Genomic DNA, 13092 nt, shown 5'->3' on the forward strand with positions numbered 1-13092 from the left:
TCTTCTGCAAATGCGATATTGCATCGATGAGTACTTAACTAAATTCAACCATCTTTTACCCCAAAAAGCTTTGCACAATGAAAGATGTATGCAAAATCAGAGGACAATCATAAAGGGACACTTATGCGTACTATTAGTAAAGTACTGCTCTCAAATCTCTATATGATGAACCCAGACATAATATATTGATTATAACTAAGTAAATGAAAAAAGGTTTTTTTACTATAAATGTAGTATTAGGAATGTACCTTTATAACAAATTATCGAATATAATGAACCTATTTTCATTTATCTTGCAACTTTTTTATGATGAGGTTTGAATCTGAAAATGCCACTATTACCGTGAGACGATGCTTGGTAAGCTAGAAAACGTGCGAAAAGGAATTGCAGGTGGAGACGTCATAAACTTTGAGGTGTCTGCTGGGTGCTAAGTAAGTTCTAATCCAGGGGCCCCGCCGCAGTGGTCTAGTGGCTAAGGTACTCGGCTGCTGACCAGCAGGTCGCGGGTCCGAATCTCGACTGCGGCGGCTGCATTTCCGATGGAGGCGGAAATGTTGTAGGCCCGTGTGCTCAGATTTGGGTGCACGTTAAAGAACCCCAGGTGGACAAAATTTCCGGAGTCCTCCACTACGGCGTCTCATAATCATGTGGTTTTGGGACGTTAAACCCCACAAATCAATCAATCGACATGCTGCGTTCAAGGCCTTTTCATCTGTCTTTTGATTCAATATTTTGAATACAAGTTTTATCTAAGTTAATGTTTTTGCTTTCCCCTTTCTCTTCCTTTTTTTGTGTAGGACCTACGTGCAGTTCTTCTTGTGCTTTCGGTGCACGAGGGCATCGCACCAGCCTGTCTTGGCTTGGTCGACTACTTGCGCTCACTGGAAAGCCATTGCCAGGATGTTCTGTCCAAGGCTGAGAAAGAGAAAAGCGAAAATGAAGGTAAGGATTTTGTAAGCCTGCTTGCTCTTTCTGTGATTTTTATCAATCTGAACTCTACTACAAATAATTTTAACTGCTCCTCTGTATGTTTTTAATATGATCTGTGGGACAGCACATAACTGGGCTTCTTGGTACATGATTAGGACAGGAACAAAGAGTGCTGGACACACCATCGTCTGTCGTTCTTTCTCTGTCCTGTGTATAGCTCTGTTTGTTCCTGTCATATCTGTATCATCTAGCATTCTTTATGGTTTAACTTTTAAAGGTGCCTCTGATTACAGTCAAACCTAATTAGTGTGTACTTGCTTCAGTCATACTAACGGTTAAAACGTAGTTGCACCAGCTCCCTGACCGTGTCTCGTAGGAACTAGTGCCTTCGCTGACCCTTTCAAAGTCGTGGTGGTTTGTCTTGTGCTTATTGGTTTGTGCGTACCAGCTGTGCACAGCAATAACATTTTGCCCCATGCAAGTTTACTGTGTTGCTGCACTTACAGACGGCGCAATTCGCCGCAAACAGTTTAAGTGTGAAGATTGGCCAGTCAACTGTTGCGACTTTAACTGTAGGGTAATTGTAGGGAAAAAAACGAAGGCAAGGTGGTGACCATCAAAAAACACGGCCGTATGACTTATCGCCGACCTTTGCACACAGTGGTGAGGAGTTTGTAACACCTGAATCTGTAGTCTTCAGCGAGCACTCATCCTGTGAATTTGGTTGATCGCCCTTTGGATTTTTGAAGGCTTTCTATGGATCTGTTGTAGAAGTCTCTTTCTTTATCATGTACAATTGCGTTGTTACGGTCTTGTCAATACTCTCATGGGTAGTGCATGTTGACGAGAGCTCCGAAGGCATCGAATAGGTCTCTAGAAGATCGGGTTGTTCTTCGTTGGTAGTTTTTCATGTTGTGTTCTCTTTAGTGGCAACGTTAGTTTGGCTGCTTCCGACGCATTCCTCTATCTTTCGTGAGGTTGAGCCGTTAATCTTCTGTCTGACAATATCGCTATATTGATAAAGCATTAGTTAGGTGGTTGCACCGCAGGCTAAGAGAGCACTTCCGGTTTGTATCTTTTGCTAAATTATGGTCTCCAAGCGAGCCTGCCTAGCCTTTAATGGATCAATTTTATATTCAGCTTTGACTATTGCCAGAATAATCTTGCGCATATAAACGTCAGCTTCCTTCATTTCTGGTTCTAAGTGACCAATGTCAACCGCGTCTTTTATCTCTTTATCATTTGTTTGAGTAGCTCGAACTGGTCTATCAAAATGTGTTGAATATTCTGCAACTCACTTATTAGTGAGTGTTCCGGATGCAGGAGAGTTTTGACGCTGGCGATGGCTTCTATGACAGTCTTTCATGCGTGACTACGCCTTTCGATTAGGGCCTCCATAATCTGGTCTAGTGTCAGGAAAAGTGGAAAATCACTGGCCGGCCACGTCACGAGGCAAAGTAGGCGTCACCGTGCCATTTGTCACGAAACATCGCATGATGAAGCTCCAGGCATCGTCGACATGTCCTGCTCAACGATCGGGGTCACAAGCAGGGTTAGGCCTCGCGCACAAGATTCACCCAACGGTGGCTTCCATAAAGTCCTGCAGATGCGGATTAGAAGTCGCGAAAGTCCGCTCTGTCTCCCCTCTAACAGCCCTTTCTCTCGGGTTTTGGCGCCAAAATGTTGAGAAAAGGACGAGCCGTCATCGCCATGGCCAATCCCACCGTCGACCACTTCTCTGGTATGAACATACCTAATCCCCCTAATGATGATATCGGGACTCCTCCTCGTCTACACAATATTCAACAGTCTTATCACAGCAAGCGTCCCTACTTATCAGCTCTGGCATGCGTGTGGCACAGCACGACTTGAGCCACCGGCATGCCACAAATTCTAAGAAACAATCCCTTCTTTTTTTTGGGCCTGTCGAACCTTTGCGTGACATGCCATACGATTATCTCTGATGTACCTTTCAAATATGCTCTCAAGGTTGAGCAAGAGCTTGATACTTCCAATTAGTCTGCAAGCAGCTGTTGGCGCTGAGCTGCTTGTTATGCGTCATGTTACCCGCACACTGTGTATGGGTCTATTGTGTTGGCGACCCTTCAAAATGTGCGAGCAACGCAGGGTGCATACCGGCATGTTTTGCGTAAGCATGGGCCTGTACGGCAGCCGCAAATCTTTTAACAAGCACGCAGTGGACGGAGTGGACGGAAAGGCGGAGCCGTGGCAATCGGGAGTAGATTGTGTTTCAAGCAACGCCTCAGCGATGACGTATGCCACGCAATATTGGGAGAGGCATGGGAGAGGCGGTCAGCGAGAGGGCAAAGTGGCTTTGGGAGAGCATATCATGAATGGTAATGCAGGAGAGAGCGAAAGGACTGATCGCCCCGCCGCGGTGGTCTAGTGGCTAAGGTACTTTGCTGCTGACCCGCAGGTCGCGGGTTCAAATCCCGGCTGCGGCGGCTGCATTTCCGATGAAGACAGAAATGTTGTAGGTCCGTGTGCTCAGATTTGGGTGCACATTAAAGAACCCCAGGTGGTCGAAATTTCCGGAGCCCTCCACTACGGCGTCTCTCATAATCAAATGGTGGTTTTGGGACGTTAAACCCCACATATCAATCAATCATATCAATCGAAAGAACTGATCGTCATAGTTTTAACAATTCAATCTGTCTAACTCCGCTGTTACGGCACTGTTTCGAAAAATTCTCATGGCTCTGTGTTCGTTGTACGTGCGTGCACTATTTCCCCACAACTGAATTTCGACCTTTGGGTGGTTTAGGGGCCAACTCCGGCGATTTACCATGTCAGGATAATGATGCTTTTATGTTCCTGATGCACTCTTGTCATGCGCCCGATAGTTGAAATGCTCAACAGATTAAAAAATAATTGATTACCGAAAAACCGTAATACCGAAACAGAAACCCAATTGCGTACGCTTGTATGTGCGACGTAATCATTTGCCTGATCCTGCCTGATTGTGCATAATGCCTGCCAGATGGCACTACATGTCCATGCCATCCGCCATAATCAGCTAAATTTCTTACACTGGTATGGTGAATATATGGCGAATCGTGTGGGGCTAACAACCCAGCACCATTTGCCACCTATCACATGTCCACCAACACGGAAAAGGAAATTGCACGCTCAACCAAGGAAGCACTGGCCAAACCCACACAATCTATAGCAGACAAGCAGACGTTGTAGTGGCACATCAATTCCGTCACTTCTGCCAGGCAAAACTCAATGTCACATGCACAATGTTGCCATTCATTCTGTCAAGCAAAGCGAGTGTTTAATAAAATTCATTTGAAAAGAATCTGCGAAACTCTCAAGCTTGTAATTTGGCATGAATAGCACAAACGGGCTAATGCACATGCCCAGTGGATTTCATTGAGATCCATTGACCTCGAAAAATCGCCGGAGTTGGCCTTTGAGCCACAGCCCAAGGTTCTTTTGTGTGCCGCCAGGACTGCTAGAGCATCGCGGAGTGCACGTCGCTTGCAGAAAACTTGTCATCGCTCCATCATATCAACAGGCTGCTCGTTGTATCTGTGCAAAGCCATGCGCTGAGTAGGCAAAGTGCTCCATGCAACTAGCCACTGGACAGTTTGGCTCTCTGCAGCCATACTGCGTTAAAAAAAAAAAAACTGTGTCAGTGTTTGCTTAGAAAAAGTGACCGTAGGACACATGTACTGCAGACTGTCAATTATGTCTGCTGTGTTGCTATACCACCTTGCGTATCTTGGACCCCACTGTAGTTTCTAAATGCTCCTTGGTGTAGCCACCACATGCTATCAGATAGTTGCGAGTGAGTAATAATTTCTGCAGCTAAGCATAAAGAAATAAATAGCTTTGTCATAAGCACGTTTGCCAATATTTGCTGTGGCACTGTAATTATTTCTTTGTTGGCGGTAACAGTGCACATCAAGAGATGGAAATTGGTAGCTGGTGGTTAATGGCTAGTACGCTTAGTACATAGTTACACCGCCCTTCTCCACATGTATGTATTAATGAGATATCACTGTAATGCATGTCACACGCTTTGTTTACAAAAAGGTCTTTTCGACTCGGCTTACGTTTCAACGAGATTACCGTATTTACTCGATTTTACCGCGCCCTCGATTGTAACGCGCACCGGGTTTCCACGACGAAAAAAAAAAAAAAAAGACATCGATTGCAATGCGCACCCATTTTTCTCGTTGGCCCACACGATCACACCACTCGGGAAAAAGACTCCTTTTGGGAGCGTCTTCCGTTTAAATATGAGATACGGGGGAAGCTTGTGCCTATCTGACGTGCAACGGAGCATTGCCGTCACTTTAGTTTTACTGTGGCCCGATGTCAGCACGCGAACTTGCTTCGCCCCCTTCTTCTCGACGGTTGTAGTGCCAGGCATGTCGAAGTAAAAAGGCGTCTGATCGGCATTCCCGATTCGCCCAAGCAGGAAGCCGTTTTTGTGCCGCAAGTTTAGGACGAACCTCTGAAAACTAAAGCTTTTCTTCGTACTCTTCCGGCAACTTTTGGCGTATGCCCGTTCGCCTTCAGAAGAAAAAGCCTTTCCTCTTCATAAAGTTAGTTAGCCAGCACCTGCTCGCTTTAAACTGGCTCCACATTAGCCCTTTTTCTGAGGCTCACTGCATAGCTTGCACTTGGAGCAGTTCTGTCGTCACGGGCTGCTGTGCCGCTCACTGCTCAATCACATACTCGCCGAGCAGCTCTTCAATTTGCGGAAACCGACCCTGCTGTGGTCCGCTGAAACCTTTGCGTGAATCTTTGCTGTCGACAATATTCTGCTTTTGTTTCCGCCAGTCCCGCACGCACGTTTCGGGAACTCCGAACGACCACGATGCAGCCCGATTTACGTCCGTTTTGGCACACGCGATGACTTTTCTTTTAAAAGCGGCATTGTGGTGCACTCGTCGAGTTTTTGGAGTCGGCCTTTTCATGCCGTCGATGCTAATGCACACCAAGATGACGAACTCCTCAGCACACGTACGAAGTGCTTCACATGCGAAACCCATAGGCAGAAATAGCCGACGCGCCATGCCGACGCACGTAGGGGGCGGCCATTTTGGAATGCCGATGGCAATAGAACGACCGCATTCATTTTTTTGCGATTTATGAACTCGCTTAACCGAAAAAAAGGTGCGTTATTAGATTCGAGTAATTACAGTATAATGCTGGCATTGGATCAGTCACCGTGCACATTATATCTGGTTGGTGTTCTTATAAGACTGAGCCAGCAGAGTTTTCTGAGTGGCTATTTTGGTGATAGCTAACTATTCTTAGCTTTCCTAGTAGTAAAAACATTGAGACCTTCACTTTGTTTTGCTTTTCTCTAGTTGCAGAGAGGGGACATGCATTAGTTTCATTGCTCACAGAATCCTGCCTAAAAAGCTCTCTCGTATTCCATACTACCCAATCAGGAAGACTTCCGCAGACCCCGACTTCTGGCTCATGTTTTTGCGTCGGGTTGCAATTTTCAGAAGTCATGTTATTACAAAGATTTCAAGTACTATATTGAAGTAGCCTATATCTTACACGTGATGGGAGGGGTTTTCGAGGGTGTCTTTTTTTAGCAGAAATTCCTGAGAGGAAGGTCACAGTTAGCATGCAAGTGGAACACATAGCAAGTATCACACGATTTAAAAAAGGCAAGAGTTTTATTGGACTTGCGGTTTAGTTAGTTCGTAGTACACTCAAACCTCAACTTAATCAGCACAGATGTAACAATTTATCGGTTATAACGAAGTGAATGAAGAATATCTTGTCATAGATAGTTTCGCATATGTATGTTTATTACAAATTTTTGGATCTAACAAAGTTATTTTTGTGTAATATGCAAATCCGTTACCATGATGTTTCTGTGTATGTCATCGTGAAAAAGTGGGTGCCCCTTGGAACTTCCACATTAACACACATTCACATATATACGAACTCGCAAATAACATACTTGTAGCGCTGTTTGTGGGGTGCGGTCAGGACGGGGAATGTGTGTGAATGATGGAGTGCCTAGTGGTGCTTAATTTTTAAGATGACAAAATTGTTGCTCAGCTGATGCACAGAAAGAGTAGCTAAAGACCAGGAGAAACTTGTGCGAAGGCATTTCATATAAATTCCGACTTCTGTTTTCCGCGGTTATTTTGTAGCTGTACCCGACTGTCCCCCTGCCAAGAAGTCCCGGACTCCACCCAGGGACGAGGACCGACCGATTGGTCCGCGTTCTCCGCCAGAGCCGCCTCCACCTCTGCCACCCAGCGAGGCGGACCTGTTGAGACCACTTCTCGAGACGGTCCAATCCCTTCTCAAGCTTCTGCCCGGCGGAGAACAGTCCACGGCATCTTCCTAGCATCTTCTCCTCTAGTCTGGCTGTTTAAAATTTTGTTTGTTTTTTTATTTTTCATATGTATTTCGCCAATGTCGAGTGGTCAGCGTAATGAGCTTTTCTGCAGTCGTGGCGGGGGAGGGGGGATGGCTCGTATATCGGGCCTGCCGTAGAGCGACCAACTGTGACTACACCGCTCGGCAAAAACAAGATCCTCTTCCTCAATGGCAACGAAGGTGGCTGTGTGAATGCTTTCGCTGCCCCTTTGAGGTTCCCTAGATTTTCAACGCCCGTTGAGCGTAGCGGCGTGCGGTCGATGATGACGAAGGGCGTGGCAGTGTTACACAGATTTTCTCCTGCCGCAACTAGCAGAGCGCACTTTCACTTTTTTTTTTCATAAATGCATTAGAACATCGTTTCCGCTGTCTATTGCGGAAGCAGCCAGTTTTTTAAGATTTTTTTTTCTTTGTTTGCCACACCACACTTCAGCTGTGATACTTTAGTCTTGGGTGAAAGCTTGCTTGCCACAATTTTTCGTTTTTTCGCGCTGAGCCATTGTTTGTCTCTTTCTTTTGTTTGTTCTCTTTGGGAATCTGAACTACACTGTATTTGTGCTTTTTCTTTTTCTACGCATTTCCATCTTCTCCAGATACCTACAGCTTTTCACATCCTCCTCAGTTCATCGAACCAAACCATTTTTTTGCTCGACGCGACGCAGATCGGTGGTGGGCGTTTTCAACCCAAGAACAAGAAGTGAAGGTCGAGGAGTTCAGCCAGCACGCAGCATTTGCTTGGCTTGTACATTTAGTTTTATATTTTTTGTTTGCGGCCGAGAGCACAGGAAGCAACTAGCTCCTTTTACAAATGGCGCCAGCCATTGGCGCTTGTTGGAGGGGTAAGGGTTGCCAACAGTCATGGAGCTTTCCGGTCGACCGGCAGCCGGGTCTTGGGAGAGAAAATCGGCAATATAAAGATATTGACTCCGCGATGAAAGACACCGTTCTTTTTTTTCGTCTTTGTGTTATTTATTGCCATGTATGTATATGCGACTCGCTGGTATTTCCGTTCGCTCGAAAGACAAAGACGAGCTGTTCATTAGCGGTGTCCGGCGGGAAGGCGTGTGTGGATATGTGTGACTTTGGGAGTTTCTCTTTTGTGGCCCGACCTCTTTGGCTTTGGCGCCGTTTCTTAAGATGGCAACTGTTCGTTTATATGCTTTCCTTTTCATCACTGGTTGCAGTGGGGAGATACGCGTGTCATAATCACGGCACGCCCGCTGCTGCCAACCAACATCCACGCCTCAAGTGGGTGGTTACGCACAGTCTTTTTTTACATCATCAAAAGAACTTTGAAAAGTTACCTTTTTATGTATTGTTTCTTCACTTCATTCGACAGAGGAAAAGGAGCTCTTGGGTCACTGTATCAAAACTAGATTTTCTTTTTTTTTTCCCATCATCTCTGTTCTCGTGAAACTGCCAGCTGCATTTATGTAATCCTGGCCGTTAATGTACTATAGTGGCTGTGAATACTAGGTCCTCCTCTACTTTCAGAGTCATGCTCAAAAGAATAAAAAAATGAAAATTCTCGGTCCACCTGATTTCTGCCATGCGTTAAATTGCTTCAGTGATTCTGCCTTCCTTGCAGCCCCCCTTGCCCCCCTCCCACATTTCTTACAGTGTTTTTAAAGGGGTCATGCAGCACTTTTTCGTGTAGTCATGAAATGAATTCATCAAAAGAGCTTATTGTCTCACGGAGTGACTGCCGCAGAAATTTTTTGAGTCCATCCAGTACGAGCGAAGTTGCAAAGATTTGTCACACGCTGCAATTGCTTTCTTCTCATGATGATGTGTGGGGCGAAGCGTCCGTCCGTGCCTCTGTGCGTGTGACCATGCGCCCAGATGGACGGCTGAACAGAAAAGAACGCATGGATGAGCAGACGGATGAATGCATGGATGAACGGATGGACGGAAACATGCAGGGACAGGCAGAGGGACGGATGAACAGAAGCATAAGACAGGTTGGACACATGGGCGGATGCTTGGCCTCGCTCATTATCATTTACTCTGTGGATATGCTGTGGTTTTTTTTTTCTTTATGTACTTGCATCTAGAGGACACTTTATGGGGTTTTCGGCGTGTATACAAAACGCCCTAGCCACGTAAAACCTTGATGCAAAAGGAAAACGAAGTTTGTTAAATCGCGTTCTTTCAGCACAGAGATCCTTTGTGGGTGAGCTTCATCTATAGGAAAGCATCATCATTAGCGAATGGGGGCCGGAGGAGGCTGGTTTTACGAGACTAGCTAAATGATGTCATGTCACGCCCACAAGTATAATTTGTTGTGAAGAAAAAGAATTTTTCTTTATCCTTGAAATCATCCTAGGGCAATTCAGTTGGGACTGTGCGAGTCTCCAGCGTTGTACGTCCCAGCGTTGCACGTCTCAGCATTTGTCCATCATGTCTCCTGATAACCACGTAGGTGTATTTAGAATGTTATTTCATTAAGTAGAATTTTATTCAAACCATTGTTCTGTCTATTTGCTATACAAAAATAATCACTGAACAAGTGTTTCTAGAATGCTCAAGAACATGATGCCATTATATTTGCATCATCAACTGAAATGGGGAGTGCTCCTAAAATGATTGGCTCCATGAGATATGCAATGAATCGAAATATTGCTAGCTTTCACAAAGACTCCAAAATAATTATTCATGTCCTTGAATGTAAATGCAACTTGCATGTCCTCTAGAATGCGAAGTTAGCTGCTCCAGATTGCTCAAAAGTGGAAACTTTAGCCGCTTAAAAGTGACACCTTTGCTGCTCCAAACATTGCTTCAAATCGGAAGACCTTGGTAACATTACTGGCGACGGATCTCATTCTCCAAGAAGAGAATAAATACCAGGGGAGCAAATGTTTACTCCCTCAAGCATTACTCCCTCAAAGGGAGTAATGCTTGTGGCAATGCGGTGACTCCTTCAAAGCGGCGGCTCTTACACCCCCGGTAGCGAGTCCCCTTCCTGTGAGCCCTTGTGTGCTTTTACGCACGTGGTGAACCGTCCATCGGCCAAGCTAAGTCGAGCGATTGATAAGCTTGCTCGAGGTAAGTATGTAACCCTAACAAAACGGGCCCGCAAATCGAACCCGCTAGCGGGCCGCAGTCAAGTAAATTTACTTCTGCAAAGGCCAAGATAGTGGCGAAGTTTCAAGGTAAGCGCGTGTGGGTGGGGGGGTGGGGGGGGAGTAATGGTGTAAAATTTTAGCATTGAAAGGACTTTTTCAAGTACTGTGTATGGGTCATTTCTGAGAAGTTTGGTTCAGGATTCCCACAACATTTCGATATCGCTCTCCAAAATGTATAACATCTCCGCGTCAATTCTGTGCTTTCTTTCACGGTTATGTATCGACGCATGTTGACTGCAGGGGGTCGCCTCGTTAAAAAAAAAACACACAAAGACCTACCGTACCTGTGTAGTTCATGAATGTATCAAATTTTGAAATGTCTGACGGTATGGCGGGCGCGTGTTTGAGGTATGAGGGAGTAAACAGTCCACCACTTTGGGAGTAACTGAAAGCATAAGCGGCTGCTCCTCCGGGGAGTATCTGCAAAGGCTACGAGTCAGTCCTTCAGGATTGTTACTCCTATCATGGTGCGAGTAACAATCTATTCTTTGGGGAGCAACGACGGGTACTAACATTTTCTTCTTCGAAGGAGTAACTGCAGTTCGTCCCCTTGGCATTGTTTCCCCAAATGGAGCAATGGCAACACAATTACTCCTTCAAAGGAGTAACTGCGAGAAACGCTTTTTGTGGCAAAGCGTTCGTCGGCCATGGCATGGGAAGGTGGTGTGAGGGGAAGAAGCAGTCGCCACCCTCAAAAATTGCTTGGGTGGCACAGCGTCGGCAGAGGGCCAGGGAGTGGCACTCCAAGCTCATGGCCACCCTTCCCCGCTTTTTTTTTTTTCGCCATGGCATACAGAGCGGAAAATGACCATTTCAAGAGGGCGCCCCCTACCCCACCCCAGAAAAGTTTTTTTCCTTGGGGTTTCTTTCTCTTGAAATGGTCATAGAAAGCAGGCATTCGCCCCCCTCGAGCAAAAGTACTTGCGCCCCACCCAAGCTATATTAATGCCCCCCCCCCCAACCTCAAAAAATTGCCGGCGTCAATTTGGGAGGGGATTTTTTTAAAGATTTGTGAAACTCGTTTTTACGCGTGTAGGGAAGGGGGAAGATGCGTCGTCTGGCGTAATAGAGTGCGCTGTGAGTTCTTTCGTGCTTCGATTTTCGCGCCTCCATTAAGATGAATTACCAACTCGCCCAGCAATTCGAGCTCCTGGCGTAATTAGTGGCTTTTCCGCTGTCGCAGTACAACGGATATTGTCACTTTCACAGCGTGCCCTGGGAAGAGGAAAGAAAGGCCTTTTAAATGACGGCACGGTGAAGTTTTGTTTTTATTTTGCGTTCGTTTTTTTTTTTTTTTCCCCTCCAGCGACCAATCTTCATTGTAAGTGGCTGGAAGACGGCGCAATTTTGAGCGCGTCCTTGGAACGCTAGCCAAATGAAAGCGAAATGAGACTGCATGTACGCTTCTCGCGTCGTGGGTTGTTGATCGATAAAACCCAATAAAGTCCCTTCCTTGTCAGCGATGGGTGGTTCACTGAAGACTCGACCTTGGGTTTAACCGGGGATGGGTCGGGCATGGAAGGGGGGGGGGGGGGGGGCTTTAGCAGCCGCGGAAAATTTTTTTTTAATCAGTCATGTGTGTATATATGCGCTCAAAATAGAGGAGGCGTTGCGTACGACTAAACTCTTGCCTCCGCCCCCCCCCCTCTCCTCACAGAAATGTGTTTCTGGTTACACCCATACCTCCAACCATAGAAATTAGACTGATTTAGTTGAGCGTCCATAACAGCTGTGCAGACGCAGCCTTCCGTTGGAAATGGCTATTGTTATTGAGAAGTTTTGAGGCTGACTCGTGTATTTTGAACTAGAAAGCCCGCGTTGTCTAATTACTTTAGTGAATCGGGAAGATGTTTGGCGATCGACAAGAACATTTTCAGCGAACTTCCCGAATGGGGGCTGTCGCAATTTAGTTGGTGCATAGGCAGTGACGTAGTAGCATGTTATTTGACTAAGCATTTAGGCTTGAGTCATTACTGGACTATACTGTGACTATACGGGTAAATACAGTAGCCATGATAAACACAAGGTTACGTTTTTTTTCGAAACTAATTGATATTGTCACGATTAATCACAAGTGCTGGGGGTTTAATAAACCACCGAATAGCTAGCGCTGGGACGATGCGTCAGTCGTGGCTGACTCTCGAGTCGAGCAGAGGCACGCGATCTTCTTTCTTTCCTCCCTTCTTCTCTCGCACCTGAAAGGGGAAGAGGACCTTTCTGCTAATTAAATAAAGTTTATTCATCATCATCATCATCCAGATGGTAGAGCTGCTCTTGCAGTCGACCCACTACGTGTGGGTGGCAATATGCTAGTGATTATTTCGTCCCGCTGTATTGTATGTTGTAGCTTCATCTTGCTCTATAGGGCCTTTCTTTTTTTTTCTCTTTTTGCGAATTCAACGTCGTGTAACGTTTTTTTTTCCTGTACTTAAAAGCTTATCGAACGGGGTGGGTAACATGTGGAGAGGGGTAACCCTCTTCTTCCACCCCCGCCCCATCCAATCACCCCCCGTAATAAATTTCTGGCTGAGTCCCCGGGGCTCACGTCTATGTCAATGCGTGTTACTGTGAATTGCGTGTGCACTCAAATCTCGATACAGCGGACCCGGATATAACGAAGTATCGGTTATAAAGAAGTAAAAGAAGCATA

At 45.9% G+C, this 13092-nt stretch overlaps 1 protein-coding gene across 2 annotated transcripts in view; it reads left to right on the top strand.

Annotated features, from left to right (window-relative positions):
- Positions 1-7717, top strand: part of puf (ubiquitinyl hydrolase 1 puf) — a 154136-nt gene extending 146419 nt beyond the window's left edge. For both annotated transcript variants that reach the window (XM_075867247.1, XM_037419658.2), the window contains exons 75-76: positions 798-942; positions 7086-7717. In XM_075867247.1, coding sequence (XP_075723362.1) covers positions 798-942; positions 7086-7285 — 345 coding nt within the window. In that variant the 3' untranslated portion in view covers positions 7286-7717. The remainder of the gene's footprint in view (positions 1-797; positions 943-7085) is intronic.
- Positions 7718-13092: the final 5375 nt, after the last annotated feature.

The sequence above is a fragment of the Rhipicephalus microplus genome, chromosome 6 (genome assembly GCF_043290135.1).
Source record: "Rhipicephalus microplus isolate Deutch F79 chromosome 6, USDA_Rmic, whole genome shotgun sequence".
Lineage (NCBI taxonomy): Eukaryota > Metazoa > Arthropoda > Arachnida > Ixodida > Ixodidae > Rhipicephalus > Rhipicephalus microplus.